The sequence below is a fragment of the Asterias amurensis genome, chromosome 3, assembly GCF_032118995.1.
Source record: "Asterias amurensis chromosome 3, ASM3211899v1".
Classification (NCBI taxonomy): domain Eukaryota; kingdom Metazoa; phylum Echinodermata; class Asteroidea; order Forcipulatida; family Asteriidae; genus Asterias; species Asterias amurensis.
In genome coordinates this window covers 22,486,962-22,505,094 of record NC_092650.1, presented here as the reverse complement: position 1 = coordinate 22,505,094, position 18,133 = coordinate 22,486,962, and the positions used below count along the sequence as shown (strand labels likewise).

The following is an 18,133-nucleotide window of genomic DNA, read 5'->3' as shown; positions in this document are numbered from 1 at the left end:
AAAACAAAAAAATCACAAGGGGGTAAGTCCAGCATTTTAATCAATATATTTTGCCTAAAAAGACAAAAAATTTAAAAAGGTTAGGTCAAGCATTTTTATCAAACTTAGGCAGATTTGAAAGAATAAAAAGGATCGGATAATGTACAAATGTAAGTGACAGCATTTATATCAAAATTGATAACTATATAACAGGAATTGTTCAAATATTGCAGACCCACACAGTGTACAATTTCCATTTTGAATTTGTCAGGAAAACAAAAAGCAAACAAATGACACAGTTGACAATGAACCAATCAGGTTAAATTATGGGGTTTTAATATTAACTCATTTAGTACATAATAACAATTTATGAAAAATCTATATTTACACTCAACAGCACAACTATTTATTACTTCAATAAAAAAAAATAATGAGATTAGCAGGAAATATTGCTGATAGGTGAACATAAAGCTCCAATGAAGAATTCCCTAATTTGGAGGGAAAGAACTGAGTGAGTGCGTTTTCAATGTTGAGCAGCCCTACTGGTTTAATCCACTGTTTGGAACATAAGCAATTACATGGAGATAACAGGTGTGAGTTGCCGAGAAAAATTATGTGTTATTCTGACCTCTTTCTTTACAAGAGATTTCCTATAAACAAAATAGCTGCAGTGAATCAGTCAAAGGCAAAAATTAAGCAACCAGCATTTTGGATAGCGACAATTTTTCAGTTTAGAACAATTCTAAACATAGGTTATGGTTTTTAGCCCTTCACAAATGCGTGATAAGCACTGTATACAAAGACCTGTGGATAACAAACCTGTGAAAATTTGAGGTCAATCGGTTGTCAAATTTGCGAGATATTAAAGAAAGAAAAAAAACCCACCCTGTCGCACCATGGTCACATAAAGTTGTGTGCTTTTAGATGCTTGATTTCGAGACCTCAAATTCTAAATCTGAGGTTTTGAATCAAATTCGTGGAAAATTGCTTCTTTCTCAAAAAACTACATTACTTCAGAGGGAGCCGTTTCTAACGATGTTTTTTACTTTCAACCTCTCCCCATTACTCGCTACCATGAAAGTTTTTTTGCTAAGAATTATTTTGAGTAATTACCAATAGTGTCCACTGCCTTTAACGATATCACCCCAATACATTCTTTCTACCTCCAGGCTTGAACCAAGACAAGTGGACCACTAGACCCATCGAGCATGCGGATGGCAAGAGGCTAACTAGTTTGATTTGTGCCAGAAACCACATACTCCTAGAACTATGAGGCTCGCTCAGCTATCTTCTCCCGATAGCGGAAGGAACCTCAGAGTTTTAGGAGTACTCATCACACATCTGTGACAAAATCCAAAAGTATAATTCTTTATTCCCTGATGAAATACACTCTAATATACATTAACAATTATCAGCATTGCAAAAAAAAAAAACACGTAATATAATTTACATTTGGGGGGCTAATCATCGTTACTGGCAAAAACCTGAATTGTGAAGAGCGTGGCTACAACAAATTCAAAATACTGCTGGCATGCAAAGTCGCTTGTGGCAGGCCAGCCACACCGACTCATGACTATGGAGCATAAAGATCAAACAGTCAAAAGTGTTTGATTCTTGTAGAGAGTTAAGCTGGAGAACCTGGAGAAAAACCTGAATGGCAAAGGAGAGAACAAAAGCACAGCTCCACCCACATGCGCACTATACATGTTTTTTGCACTTACCCAATTTTTGTTGCTTAAAGACAATGGACACTATTGGTAAATGTCAAAGACTAGCCTTCACAGTTGGTGTATCTCAACATATGCATAAAATAACAAACCCGTGAAAGTTTTAGCTTGATTGGTCGTCGGAGTTGCGAAAAAACTATGAAAGAAAAAAACACCCTTGTCACTCGAAGTTGCGTGCTTTCAGATGCTTGATTTCGAGACCTCAAATTCTAAACTTGAGGTCTCGAAATCAAATTCGTGGAAAATTACTTCTTTCTCAAAAAATACATCGTTTCAGAGGGAGCCGTTTCACACAATGTTTTATAATATCAACCTCTCCCCATTACTCGTCACCAAGAAAGGTATTATGCTAATAATTATTTTGAGTAATTACCAATAGTGTCCACTGCCTTTAAAAGCAGAACTTTGTCAAAGACAAATAATCCCCAAATATGAATGTCTTAATAAACACATTGACATTGACATTTATAGTTATCGATATGTATACCATTATTACTTACTTTGAACAATACATGGAATAAATATTAACTGAATCTTACTCATTTTCCAAATTTTGTTTCATTGATTTTTTTCAATATCACATCAACATAACTTAAAAAACAAAAACCCAACTACACACTACAACTACATTACAAACTAAACCAAAGTTTAAAAATTAGAAAAACTAAAAAGAAATTTTATGAAAAACTGCCCCCCAAACAAGAAAGTAAATGCAATAGTGTTCCCCATTTCCTACACACAAACTGCTAGCCATAGCCCCTTTATGTGGTTCTGCTTACCCTGGAAACCTGCAGTTAAAGCCATTGGACACTTTCGGTAAACAGTATTGTCCAAGTCCCACACTTCGTGTATCACAACTTATATATAAAACAACAAACCTGTGAAAATTAGGCTCAATCGGTCATCGGAGTCGGGAGAAAATAACGGGAAAACCCACTCTTGTTTTCGCGCGTTTCGCCGTGTCATGACATGTGTTTAAAATAAATCCGTAATTCTCGCTAACGAGAAATTATATTGTTTTACCGTTTTCTCAAAAAGTAAAGCATTTCATGGACTAATATTTCAAGAGAAGTCTTTCACCATTACCTTCTGTAAACTCTATAAATTATTTGTAAATCTGTGAACTTTTATTTTTTTTCTGTACCGAAAGGGTCCAATGGCTTTAAAGAATATAATTCTATGCTACATGTTCATTGCTGCACTATCTGTGTTCACATTAAGCACATTTTTTTTCATTACTGTTTGCTTCAGAAAGGGTTAGACCTCTCAACGCGGGAAGTTCCTACAGAGACAATATCAGGTTTGACCTATCTTGTGACAACGTAAACACTATCCCTTTTTTGGAAATGAAACTAACAGTAGTTTTGGGCGACGTCTAGGAAAAAAAAACTTTTCCGCATAACTTTGATATGCTTAAAGGATTTGGGTACTTTTTCAAAATGTCCATAGATTAACATTAAACTTACAGGGTTTGAAGATAATGATAGTGGAAAGCTTCCCTTCAAATATTACTTACTGAAGTGCTGTAGTTTTTGAGAAATGAGTAAAACAATGTCATGAAAATATGTTTGTAAATGATTAAAATCATTTTCGTCTCATGAGACGAAAATTATTTTCATGACATTGTTTTACTCATTTCCCAAAAACTAAAGCACCTCCGCACGTAATATTTTCAGGGAAGCTTTCTACTATCATTATCTTCAAACTGTGTAAGTTTAGTGTAAATCTGTGGACATTGTGTTTTTTGTCCTACAAAAGTTACATAGACCATTTAATATTGTAATATCTCATGCAAATTTGGGTCACTACATGTTTGTGATTATAATTATCGTAAATAAAATATACCAATACTAATATCAAACATGTCCACAATCTTTTTTTTTGGGGGGGGGGGTACAGATTTAGTTCTGTATTAAACTCTGCGGCAAGTATTATTGCGTCTTGTCTTATTTCAACAATCTTGCAACAGGAATGATATAAAATATTGTATCTAGACCGTAGTTAATATGACGTCACACAGCTCAAATATCTGACCTACAAAATTTCGCTGTGCGTGTGTGCGTGCATGTGCCATAGAAATAGAACCCGGAATGTTGCGTGCTGCGTGCTTCGATGATGTACGCGTTTGGAGGCGCATACGGTTTGCCCTACAAGATGGCAACTTTTCACAGCAAAAAGGGATTATTCAATACGGTCTATACACTATTTTGTCTAGAAAGTGAGCGCTGATTTTGTAAAACGCCTTCCAAGGAATGTGTTCCTTTTAATGGTTACATTGAAAATACAATTTTTTAAAGGACGTAACATTTTTTTGTCAACGTTGACTGTGACATGTTTTACTTTGCTGGGCATACTAAATACTACATTTTTAATGTACAGTTATGCTCAACCATGTTGACTGATACAATATTCACCAAATTTATGTGACGACGTCGGCGGTAAATCTCAGATTCTGTGTGGTGTTTGGGAGGTAGTGCTTCTGCTCTACCAGCCAGTTTTCTGATGGATGATACCCATGCCTACATCTGTATGGACTCTAAAGGGGGTACTCACTGGTAACCCTATTTTAGCCCAAGGAGTACAAGTACAGGTGGCAACGACCCCTGGAAAAACATTGGATTTAAAGCCATCACGCCTTTAGAGTTATAAGAACTAGAGGGCGCTCTGGTGATGCTGCGTGCACAAATGGACGAGACCGCAAGGAGACAAGCGCCATTCTGTAAGATTAACATTGTACATGTAAGCTCGTTGAATACGGTACTCGTACGTCTGTGTTTGATGATTTTTCAACTTACAAAATGGCCGCACTGCGTAACCAGAGCAAAATATTGGGAGAGTAACGACAACTTCCGATTAGAAGCCATTTTGTTCACCAAGAAACGCATGGGCGAACATGGGGTGCCAGACTAGTCTGCATGCCATTGGGTTGTGATGCATTTGGAGACAACATGGCGTCCAGCAACCATGTGACAAAAAATTAACTTGTCTTTCCATGTCACAACCAAAGATAAAAAATATAATACCTAGATCGGCCGCGCGTACATACGCGCCATAAACCGTACACAAACATTTCTATTTTTTCATGGACACGCTAAAAGGTCACGTGCTGGTGCCAATGCGCAGAAAATGAACATGAGAGATAGGCCTTTAACCACACTATGGACGCGCTAAAAGTCACGTGCTGGTAGAAGATACACGTTGGACATAGGCTAATGGCTGCCCCCATGCCAGCACCCGCGTATGTACGCACGGTCGATCTAGTTATTTAATTCTATATCTATGGTCACAACTCTCTCAATACACAGCTCTACGGGTAACTAGGCCAGTGCGCCCTCAACGTAGTTCTTATATACTCTATGCATCAAGAGCCTTTTTACCCCTTGTACGATGCGGAATGTGTCGCACAGAATCCACATCTTCTATTTCCGCCATATTTGGGTCATGGGAAAACTTTTTCTCAGGTACATTTTTACTCCCAAAATGAATAGGCACGTTTAAGTGTTTCATAAACTGGGTCAATCAGTTTTTGGTATTACACGTAATAAATCATCAAAAGCTGTTGGATTCTGATTGATTCAGGAAAGATTCCTACAAAAAATATATTGCTTAATTAGCTTTTAAGCTGACCTGGCATTACATGTCCTTACGGCTAGTAAGTTGGATTGTACGCCGTGTTATCGCTACTGGTCGTTGACTTATTCTGGCGCCACCTCTTGAAGTTGAGATAAACGCTAGCTCCAAAAGACAACATAGCAATGAAGCCAAACACCTGTAGAAAAATCGAAAGGGAAGCCAAAGGGGTTAGAACGGAGAGAAACTCAAGATGCACTCATCTTTCTTCATGAGTTTGCCCACTTAAATGTGTTTTAACAAGGGTTTAGGTACTATTTGTAGATCAAGTTTTTGGCAATGACATGAATCCTTACTCACTGTGAATGAACATGTACATTTTTACACAATTACCTGGAGAAGTTTCAAAATAAATTGTTTGCCCAGGGTGAACGAAGCCCTGGATGAATTTTGACAGAGTTTCGATGGATTTTGGGGGAGTTTTAGTGATTTGTAACACTTTTCATAACCACAGGAAAGAACAGGCAGTCTTTTCACACTATCATAGCTTTCCCCAGGGCAAATGAATGGCATACCCTTGGGAAGAGCCACTCCTGCTCCGAAGCAAGGGGTAAGCGTAGCCCTGGTGGCCTTACACTTTCGTATTGTACTACAGTGACGTCCTGGACATCAGGTAAATTTTCACAGCTTCATAACTCAAATCTTACCTGCAACAAGCCACTAATTTCAACAGATTCACATTCCATGGAGCATATATTTTTCTGCGGTGGGTTTTGGTTGCCATATATTCTTCACAAATCCGTCATTTTCATGAAATAATGCAGCTCCCAACGTTAAGAAATTCAAATTTTTGTTCGTATTCTCACAGTCTGCCGTGTTTACGCAAGACAAAACGCACGAGGCGCAAATCTTGCATTGTGGTTGCGTGTTAACGCTGTGCAGTCAAGAAAGGGTGACCAAAAATTATTCTTGCATCATGCGTCTTTACGCGAATGTATACGAGTATGCACGGCAACAGACAACACTGTGAGAAAACGATCAAAACAGGAACCTGGGCGGGGACAGTGTAAAAAGGCCCATTCACACGAGCGCTGCAAACGAGGGTCCCTGGTTAAGGGCGCCAGCCGTCTGTCACCTTTACCGCGTGCGATTTTTTAGCGAGCATTCACACGACACACACACACACATGTAAACATACGTCCCTCGTTTGGGTAGGCTTGACTGCATGGACTAAAGTCTACAAGCAAGAGGTTTGAGTTAAAACAAAAACCTTACAGTTAAAAGGAATATAATAAATCAATTTCGTTGAAATCAATTTCATTTTAAGTCACATAAAATGTAGAATATTTTACAAACATTTGCGATAACGTAAATCTCATCCTGGCGGCCGGCGGGAAGGGGGTTACGTTTTCGAAGCTAAAAAAAGAAAAACACGATTCAAATAGCTTTTTGGACGTTACAAATGCTACATTGTTGAATGGAAATGCTTTATAGATATGAAATTATTGATGACACATACCAAATAATGAATTAAAACATCAAAAAACTTAGCCAAATGACGTATTCTGCTTCCGAATGAACGATGTTTTTGCTTCAAGGTTTGAGCTTGTCTTAAAATGCAGCGATCCAGCAACGTCGAGTCATGTTCGAGTCAAAGAAAAACACAAAATTCCACGATTCAAATAGAGTTTTTGACGTTAAAAACGCTACATTGTTGATGCGTTTTTTTGGAGGAGGTCTCGATCTGTGTTATGAACAACACGGGACCCAGGTAATTTCGTAACATACATAGCATTCACACGACGTGGATTTGCGATTTCATAACATCGATGTTATGAAATCGCATGGGACCCTCGTTTGCAGCGCTCGTGTGAATAGGCCTAAAGAGAGTGCACCAGGGCCGAGGGGTAAAAAATTACTCCTGGGGCCTCCACTGGGCTGCATTCTATGGGAATAAGAGATAGAGTGTAAAAAGGGCTGAAGTGATTTGAATAAAAATATTACTCACACAGGCAGCAATCAATACTGGGTTGAAACTGAATAAGCCCCATAGACTAACGATGAAATAGGCAATCGTGCCAAGAAAACTCACAATAAAGTCCTGGAAATACATAAGAACAAAAGAACAGCAACAAAAACAGCTGATAAATGATTCACTTCAAATAACAGGCAAGATATTTGATCCTTAAAAAAAAGTAGGAACATTTTTAACTATGAGTACCATGGCTGACCTACATGTTAAGCCTACACCAAAGCCAGTGTTGTAACAAGACCAGTTTTAGTGGTGGACTCTAAATCCATCTTACTCCACCAAGGGTGAGCAGACCAACAAAATTATTCAAAACATGAATAATTAAAGTTTTAGATATGGGGCCATCATTGCTGAAGTGCAGTCTGTGAGGAATCTATGCTGGCAAGCAGTGTACTTTGCTCAGAGTACTGGGCAAAATTGGTTAGTTCTGGACAGGCCCGCCCCGGCACCGCCCACCAATGGCTACAGCACTGACCAAAGCATCTTGCAATCAGAGAGATTTTGTACAACAACCAGGGAGATATTTAGAGTCATATTCAATATAATGGAGAAAAAGTAACCATGAACCAGGAACATTGTTTGGAAAGATTAGTCTATTTTGGGGGAACTTTCTGCTGAATAAGCTAGGGTGATATCATGATGTTATCGAAAATTGCGATACCACTTCTTAAAAGATAACATATTGTCTTGATTTTTAAAAATCAAACTATAGGTAAAGTTTGGTGGAGTGAGGCACGTTTGACATTCACTTACATAAAGGTACATGAACAAAGGATTTACAATAATTCTGGAGGATTGAGGCAGTACGGATCCTACATAAAGTCAAACTGATTGTACCGGAGGATTGAGGCAGTACGGATCCTACATGAAGTCAAACTGATTGTACCGGAGGATTGAGGCAGTACGGATTCTACATAAACTCAAATTGCTTGATTCTGGAGGATTGAGGTAGTAGGGATCCAACATAAATCTGTATTTGAGGTGGGGCTGGTTTGAGAAAGACATAAGATTAATTGAAATCTCTCTCAAAAGTTACCCGACAAACAAATTTGTTAACTCACAAATTTATAAACGTTGATCCTCGTGATCTGCTTGGCTTTTCCGAAAGCGAAGACGAAGAAGAGCATGATGCACAGCATTAATCCACTGAATACCACAACTCCAAAAAGGATAGAAGTGACGCTTACTCCTGAGAAGATGCAGAGAAAAAACGCGATGAGCGACCATCCCTGGTGATAAAGAATAAAGTTGAGAATATAAATAATAATAATAACCAGTTTTTTATAGCGCTTTTCACATCCGAAGGGCATCTCAAAGCGCATCCATCATTATTTCCCCATGTCACTGGGCTTGGCCATTTAATTCATTCCTTAAACCATCTTGGGAGTAAACAGCCTATTCAACAAATTCGTACAACTCGGCTAAATAAATCATAAGAACCATCTCTGCCCTCACAGGTACATGCATCCATTTAATCTGGATAGAGAGAAAATGTAGTTAAAGAAACTGGACACTATTGGTAATTGTCTAAAACCAGACTTACTTCTCTCTTGGTGTATCTCAACATGCATAAAATAAAAAAACTGTGAAAATTTTCGAGATAATAAATTTAAAAAAACAAACATTTCGAGACCTGAAATTTTCAATCTTGAGGTCTCAAAATAAAATTCGTGGAAATTACTTTGAAAACTACGTTAACTCCAGAGGGAACCGTTTCTCACAATCATTTATACAATCAACAGCTCCCCATTACTTGTTACCAACTAAGGTTTTATGATAACTATTTTGAGTAATTACCAATTATGTCCACTGCCTTCAAGTGTTTTGCTCAGGTACACATTGTAATGCAGGCCTGGAATTTCGTCATTTTTAGGGCAAGGCCACTTTGGCCTTCGATAGGTGCACATTTTGAAGGGCACCAAGGCCAAATGAAAGGGCACCAAGGCCAAAAATAATTTTTTTTTCAAGGGCACGGAGGCCAAAGATTTTTTAAATGAGCGATATATGCAAAAAAAAAATGCACTTTTAATTTTATATAATGAAAAAAATAATTTAAAAAAAATCCTGGACGATCTTCAAATTGCGCAAATAATTTCTCTGCACTATCTTCAAATTGCGCAAAATATTTGTATACGATCGGCAGATTGTGCACACCATTCCTGCACTATCGGCAAACTGCACAAACTATTTCCTGATGCAATTGCACAAATTATTCCTGTACGACGATCGTTGAGTGACCAAACAACAAAACCACTGCTAAAAATTACTCTTTGTGCACGATCGCCGATAGATTTGCGTTCAACTATTTTTCTTATCCTGCTTTCCGCTTGGTCTTGCCAGTCCTCTGAATGCAAGGTTTGTTAGACTTAGCTCCAAGTATGCGATCTTGCGGTTTAGTCGTCCATTGCCAGAAACAGCGCCCTCTTTGAATAACCACAGTCTCAGACTTGAAAAAGGCTAAATGTTCATCGGCTAAAAATATAGTCAGGTTGCCTTGCCACACAGAGAAAAAATGCATGCAAAATTCTATTACAAAAAAGCAGACTTCAGGTTACCAGCCGCCGTGCATGTTTTTATGTGGTGTGAAAAGATCGTGGCCGCGTGGTAAAGTTTGGTTGTGTTGTGTTCGCTTCGTTCGGTGGCTGCACTGGATGCTTCGGTGTGGATTAATTCGCGGCACGATCAGGCTGAAGTGGACCTTGGATTTTAAGGTGAAAAGGGCACTACGGCCATTGGGGAAAAGGGCACGGCAAACTTGGCCGTGATGTTTGGTTATTTTCAAGGGGCATCACGGCCACTTGAAGGGCAACGACGGCAATGGCCGTCGTGGCCGCCGTGAAATTCCAGCCCTGGTAATGAGTCCGTTAGAAATGAGCAAACCCTGACTGAATCTTTGTGGTTATCTGCAACCAGATACGACTACTTTGGAGTGCAAGGAACTACATGTAAAATTGATCATGCTCAAAAGCTTTTCATACTAAACACAACAAGTTTTTACTTAGAATACGGAACATAACATTTTGATTTAAACATTTATTTTGTTGAATGAAATGTTAAAAAACTCATAAATTTGTCTAAATGGGGTGTCAAAAAGGGCATTAACAAACAATCAGGGGATGACGAATGTTTTGGCCTAATTTATTGAGCCAAGTTTTATGGTTGCAGTTTTTTTTGTGGTAAACACGACATTAACTTACAATTTTCTTGGCCATCAATAAGCCATTGAGGGTTTTGACGTAACTCATTTCCATTCCGCATTTACGCTCGCTGGTTTCGGTTCCACTGCTTGCCCCTCCAACTTCCTGTGCACCCATGTCGGCCATGGTGAAGAAACAATTGGCTTCAGATTACCTGTGAGAGAATAAAGAATAGCGATGAAAATTATATAGCAAAAACACCATCACTGAGCTAGTAGTACGCCCCAAAAGGCTACGCTACTTCGGCCGTGTCAAGATGAGGAACCCAGAAAATAAAATTTAAAATTTATAAGGCGCTATTTCAGCAAGATAATAGCGCACTTGAAAGACATGGAAAAAGTTAAATCTATGAGGATTTTACGAAATGCAGATAGTGTAACAGGGGTGGATTTCACAAAGAGTTAGGACTAGTCTTATCTCGAGTTAGGACCAGTTACTCGTCCTAACTTAGGACTATCCATGCAATTTGTATATCTCCTAGAACTAGTCCTAACTCTTTGTGAAATCGACCCCAGATTCCCTAAAGGCAGTAGGGAGATTGTTCCAAATTATTGTCCCAGCCACACTGTAGGCCTTTAGACCTAGAACTTTGTTTGCTCGAGGAACATTCAAGCGAGTGATGTGGACCGAAGAAATCGTGGAGAAGTATAATGTTACAGTAAGCCCACACGTAGTTCAGTTCATGGATACCGACCAAGACAAAGACCAGCCAAACTTTGGGAAGACTGTGTTAAGCTTGGGCGACACTGCTGTTATTATCCCACAATGTATCCTTCAAAAATTATTGTGATATTCGAAAACATAGCAATTTTATATTTGAAGTCTAAAATTCTAACATTCCGCTAGGATAAAGACAGGTCCCTGCTGCTAGATCCAGTGATTCCATTGAATACAACTGTCGTTTGATAAAACGTGCAGTGACAGAGATGCCCAAATAGTCACTGCTGTCACGCCGGGTTCGCTGGTTTTAATGCCGGTCTCTGGCTTATTCACGAGCCTCGAAGTGCGACGTCAGATGCTCAGAACACAAAGCCGTCAGTCGACATCTTGCTTGGACAACAGAGGGTACTTTCCTGCATATATGGAATAGTCTTGGGCTAATGATCGGTACCACATACATGTAGTGTAGGCCAAATGTACTGCACATTGTGTAAACTGATCTCTGACGTCTTGAGTCAAGACAAATCTATTATCTGCCAAGTGCTTAGTCTACACTCTACAGTGGTTGACTTGACAGCAAGTTGACGACACAAGTAAGTTCACAGCGGTTGACAGCGAGTTGACAGCAAGTTGACAGCAAGAAGTAGGACCAGTTGGTTGGGCAATAATTTTCTGATATATTCAAATAATGGCATTCCTTTTTGTATTACATTTATACTATTTAAAAATAAAGTGAAAAACAGATGGCAGATGTTAGGTTAAGATGTTAGGTTTTAAGTTTTCCAAACTGTCAAAATCAAAATTTCAAAAAGGGGAGTATACTGTACTGTATTATAATAATATCAAAGTATATATATATAATATAATATAGCGCACATATCTACCAAACAAGGTACTCAAGGAGTCAAGGCACTGAGTATATACAAACTTTTGAAGGAAGATCGTTAATAACAAAATATTGCAGTGATGAATTCTGAGACCCAATTATTTAGCACCTTATTTTTATAAAATTATAAATATAATCAGCCTTTATATACGGAATTACGAGGTGCTAACTAACTAAACTAACAAGCTGCTACGCCCGCTCCGGTGCACTGCATGTGTGATTACTCTATGGTGTGATGATGTGTATCCTCTGCTTACCAGTTATCACGCTATTATGCCTTTTTCTTTGAATTGGGAAAAAAATACTGATGCCATATATCAACCGATGCCCTAATTATCTTCATTTGTTAATACGAAGTATGCAAACATGTATTAAAACTTGATGGACATTGAAATGTTCACACCACACACCGATCTTGGATGACTTCAACTGGCCCCATTTGTTTTGAGTTTTTCCTGTTTTCACGGCAAATGAGAAAGTATGGTTTCCCGGTGAAGCCATACATGGAAGAAACATCTGCAGTGACTACAAGTGTTCTTTGAGACTCTGTGTATGACTGTATAGCCAGCAGTTGCCTTCATTTTATTCAAAATATTTTTTTATTAAATTTTTAAAATTACCATGGTAACTTGCAAAAAATAAAAAAAAATAAAAAAAATATAAAAAGTGTGAATAATTACTGGCTTCAAAATCTGATTTCTATTTATTTTTTTTCTATTTTTTTTCTTAATATTTATAATAAAGCGTATAAATAAACAGTGATAATTGAATCAACCAGCTGATGTTTAAATTTTAATATAAATAATAGTATTGATACGAGGGTGACAAAATAAAAATCTCCAAAAATATTAGAAAATGATATAAGGCACAGCCTTCTTTAAGCCTCGGTATTTTTTTTCAGAATGCTCAGCAAAACATTCAGTCACATGATTTTGATCATCATGAATTGTGAATTGAAATAGCGTTTGATGAAACTTTTTCGGTGGGCAAATATTTTTATATGGCCTCAACATTATGAGTGATGACATATTTTGTGTACCTTGTAGAAATGCCTTAAATACCAAACTTTTTGCATTTACAAGTGCAAATGACCAGTGGAGCCTTACGTGTTTCTAAGTTTTGGTCAAAGAAGAGGAGACTCTTTGCTTGGCGAATAAAACCACACAATTTTTATCTTGGGACTGTTTACATCACGCACAGAGAGGTAAAAGATTTGCCACGATATTAGGGACACCTCGAAAACAGGACCTCCTACGATACAAATTGTACTACATACAATTCTACAATGTATCATCACAGCAGCCACAGCTAGCCTGGCAGGAACACCAGGGCGAAACTAAAGTATCATTGAATGGGGACCTTGAATGGTACTGAAGTTTTACTTTTATAGTGGTGGAGAGTGACACGCTATGGAGGCTGTTTACATTAAAACATGTAGCAGAAATCTGCTGAGCACTGACTTATCATGACAGTGACATCACATGACAAGCGACACTGGCCCAGTTTGGACGCCGAGTGTTGACACTAGCGACAACCAGGTACACTGAAATAAAGTCATAAGACAATCGTAGCCCTGCTTGCTTACCTGATCATTATTAAGAATAAAGATAGGATAAATAAACGCAACTTACTTGAATTTGCAGCAAAAACTGCGGGAAAATATCCAAGAAAAAATTATGCTCCGCCCTTCACATCTGCTGCACGCCTAACACCTAGACTACCTTTAACGGAAATTGTTAGTGTTACGCTGTTATTTGGAACCAGACTTTTCAAGCACTCTACCTACACCGCGAGAGGGCGCTGTTAAAAAGAGGGCGAGGCGGGGCGGGGGGGGGGGGGGGTCGGTTTAATTTTGTGTTGTTAAAGACACTGGACACTGTTGGTAATTGTGACCAGTCTTCACAGTTGGTGTACCTCAACAAATGGATAAAATAACAAAGCTCTGAAAGTTTGAGCTCAATCGGTCGTCGCGAAGAAAAAAAACACCCTTGTTACACAAAGTTGTGTGCTTTCAGATGCTTGATTTCGAGACCTTAAACTCTAAATCTGAGGTCTCGAAATCAAATTCAGGGAAAGTTACTTCTCTCTTGAAACCTATGCACTTCAGAGGGAGCCGTTTCTCACAATGGTTTATACTATCAACCTCTCCCCATTACTTCTAATCAAGCCTTGTTTTATGATAATAATTATTTTGAGTGCATTACCAATAGTGTCCATGCCTTTAAGTTTTGCAACAATCTCCTTGAAAACTCACAAAAAAACCTCTAAAGAATGTCTGAGGTCCCTGCTTACCTTAGATTGTCACCCTTCCTATAAAGTGCAAGTATACAAAAGTTTGCAGTAAGCAAAAACCATAAAATTAGGGCAATGATGATATAAATGTACCCCCCCCCCCAAAAAAAAAAAGTCAACAAATAAGCCTTATTCCCACAAATTGATGCCACTAAAATACCCCAATCTAATGTAAATGTTTACAAATTGCTTTTTTTGTTGTTACAAAAATAGAAGATGAACATTTATTTATGCTTTAAAAAAATCATTAAAATAACTTTCTTTAACTAACTTTAATAGGGGACAAATAAAATTGCAAAATAACTAATGTGAGAAGCTTTCATCAGTCAATCAAACAGTTAATTCCTTTTTTTCAACTCATCCAGTTTAATAAAATAACAAATAGTTCACAGCCTTGCACCATAGAAATAGTTATAATACATGATATAAGTTGATTTATATTTACAACTCAGTGCAATGAAGTGTTTTTTTAGGTATCCCTAAACACACTTATCACAACAAATGCCATGGTTCAAAGTCATTCAGAGCTATGGATATTTTAACATACTAAAACAATACATTTTATACAACTATATTAGTATTGCAACGATTGTGTCATAATATATTATGTGAAATACACTGCTCCATATCTTGTTTAATGTCCTTTTAAACATAAAATTATTATGATGTTGACATGTGCAATTCAGTTTTTAACTGCGAGACATGTTTTAATAAACCATTTTTGAATTGAATTGAACATCAAGTCCCGATCATAACAAAATGACCAACCAATAAGCCAATTACAGCGAAAGCTCTATTAAAGGGAAGGTACATGTTTGGTAATTACTCAAAACAAATATTAACGAGCAAAGAGCTGTTGAAATATTGTGATAAACGGCTCCCTATGAAGTAGCATAGATTTTGAGAAAGAGGTAATTTCTCACTTAACTTCTAGCTAGAAGTCTTTTATTCCTATCTGAAACACACAAATTCGTCCAACAAGGGTGTTTTTTCTTTCATCATTTTCATCCAACAGATTTGAATGCCTAGCCGCTGGCCCTATTCACAAAAACTGGGACATTTTCAGAATTCAGTGCAATCATTGTACATCGGTGTAATGGTAAAAACAAATTATACTCTTCATTCCCGATGCAAAACTAACATCTATTAAATCATTGCATACCCACTGCTATAACACATAGGATTCAAACTGCCACTAGCCAACGGTTTAGTGGTAAGACATCTGCTCTAGCAATGCAAAGGTAGGGGGGGGGGGGTTTGAAGCACACCCGAGTGATTTGCCCGTGGGATTTTTTTCTTCTTCATATAACTCTGGAAAGTACTGTAAAAAGAGCTTGGAATGCAACACAAAACATGTTCACTACACAGTACTGAGTATACAGTTCTTAATAGGCACTGGACACTATTGGTAATTACTCAAAACAACTGTTAGCATGGAAGTGAGGCGGAATGGATCAGTCCAAAACTTAAGGAATTAAAGTTAGCCAGAATGAGTCCAAGTTATGGTGTTTCGTTGTGTTAGAAAACAAACAAATTTCAAGAATAACTTTGGATATTTTAGATTGTTTGAGCTTTCTATAAATTATGTAGATGTACACAGTAAAACTAACCTGTAAAAATTTTGTTTCAAAAGGTGGTCAGGTTTTTAAAGATAATTGCTAAAATTTCAGAGCGAATGAATCCACGCAGGGTGAATAATCCGTAACTGGAATATACCATCTGAGAAATAGTTTATGCAGATGTATGTATGTATCTTATATTGAAATGTTTTTGAATCCTATCTTTTTAACCCCATAAGCCTTTTTGAGGTATGGCGGACACAATGCAACAACACTGCAAAGTTGTGGTAAATTTGTGCGTATTGACCATAGAAATAGAACGTATGTTATTCAGTGAAGTGCGCATTTTAGGCGACGCGGCGTTTACACGTAAACCTAATGACCACCAACATGGTGAGCGTGGCATCAGTCGCGACGTGTGACGCGCGCGTATCACATCCGCCATACCTCAAAAAGGCTTATTCCTTTGAAGGGAATTGTTTCTCAAAATATTAACAGCTGCAGTGCTTCTTACCAAAAGTTTTTATGGTCAGAAATTTTGCAAGTAAAAACCAAAGGTAAACCCTCTCTACTCTTTTTAATGGGAATAGATGTGTATGAGACGTTGTCAATTTGTTTGTTTAATGTTGAAATACTGTATCCCATCTGTAGCAGTTAAAAAAAACCTTAAAAAAAGACTATTAAAAAAAAATCCTTTAAAAAACAACAATAGTTGCAAAAATTTCATTTTTAGTGTTTAGAAATAAAGAAGGAAAAAACAGAGGTGAAATATTTCCCACAGTTATCATAATGCTGTTCGTTTCACAAAAAGAAATCATAACAAAATACATATTAAAGAACAAAAACAATCCAAAATAATATACGAGTTTTTTAAACAAATGAGCACCAAGCCACTCTGATATATTTACATTCCCCGACAAACAAATAAAAAAACTTTGCCCAATATATTAAAACATCAGCAAAACTTAAGTAATATATTTGTCATAAATAATTCATAAATTTAATAATTACATCAAATTTAATATATACACTTTGTCTTCCCGCTTCATTGGAGACCGTTGTCATGGCAGATCTAATATTTTCCAGATGCATTGGAGTTGAAGGTTCCAACTTGATATCGCAAAGCACAATGTACGCCATCTTTTATGAGCAACGTTAAATAATTTTTTTAACGCAAAAATTATAAATATGCATTATGCATAAACATCACAAAATACCCTGACAGGGTTTGGTCTTACACAGTGCAAAACATGAGTTTCATGATAAAGGTGGTCAAAAGACACAGGGAACATTTGATATTGTGTCCCCCCCAACCTTCGAAATTGGGGTGGGGTTGGGTGGGGTGGGGGACACGTCCCTTCCACTCTTTCAAGGGGGAGGTGCAAATCTGTCAACGATGGAGCATGCGTGTGAGAAGCCTTTACGGCGTGGGTTGTGGGTCCGATTAAGGGCCCGGTAAAAATTTGGCATTTTAGGTGCTCTGGGATGCAAACTAGGGCCAATTTTAAGGGGAGACATTTTATATAGTGTCCCCCCACCCCCTTCAAAAAGTTGGGTCATCCCTTGCCCCCAGGATTTATGTCCATGGTGGGACACAGGGTGCGGTCTAACACAGCGCACAACTTGGGCTTCTTGATGATAAAGGTGGTCAAAAAGATGGGGGATATTTGATACTATGACCCCCACCCTCCAAAAGATGGGGGACATGTCTCCCTGTCACCAATCCCCCCACAATGTGATTGGTTTAACCGAGTAGCGCACATGTATATTTGTTACTCGGGCTGTATGATCCCCAAGGAGCTGAGATAGTTATAGAAATGACCATGGACCATGGGTAGTTATATTGGAAGCGCACTGAGGCGCTCTTCGGGTGTGGACAAGTGCTATATAAACACTATTATTATTATGATTGTGTTTACAAACTAAATGGAGGGCCTGTTTCAAAGACTCTATGGGGCGCTTAGCTAACAAATACACTACACCCTTTTGCTATGTAAAGATGCCCTTACAGTCCTGGCATTACAAGAATGATAAACCAGGCCTGCTATAAAAAAAAGCTCAGTACTGAAAAAGATAAATAAAAAATGGTAGCACATATAAATGTTACACTTTCATTTTTATCGGCTCTTAGTTAACAGAATTTGTGTTATTATGAAAAATTTCATTAAAGACTGGTTTAATTTGTTAACGAACAGTTCATGGTGTCATGCATTCACTGACATCAACTGTAT

The 18,133-nt window shown here is 37.8% G+C and overlaps 1 protein-coding gene across 2 annotated transcripts; it reads right to left on the bottom strand.

Annotated features, from left to right (window-relative positions):
• Positions 1 to 303: 303 nt before the first annotated feature.
• Positions 304 to 13,765, bottom strand: LOC139935155 (uncharacterized). 2 transcript variants are annotated; one of them, XM_071929626.1, is made up of 6 exons: positions 13,683 to 13,765; positions 10,506 to 10,659; positions 8,370 to 8,537; positions 7,285 to 7,377; positions 5,334 to 5,475; positions 304 to 4,423 (listed from the first exon to the last, which is right to left on the bottom strand). In XM_071929626.1, exons 2-5 carry the CDS (start codon positions 10,629 to 10,631, stop codon positions 5,356 to 5,358), a joined length of 507 nt encoding a protein of 168 aa, XP_071785727.1. In that variant the 5' UTR covers positions 10,632 to 10,659; positions 13,683 to 13,765; the 3' UTR covers positions 304 to 4,423; positions 5,334 to 5,355. The 2 variants fall into 2 exon arrangements, with proteins under 2 accessions (XP_071785727.1, XP_071785726.1); XM_071929625.1 differs by having other exon boundaries at positions 304 to 5,475.
• Positions 13,766 to 18,133: the final 4,368 nt, after the last annotated feature.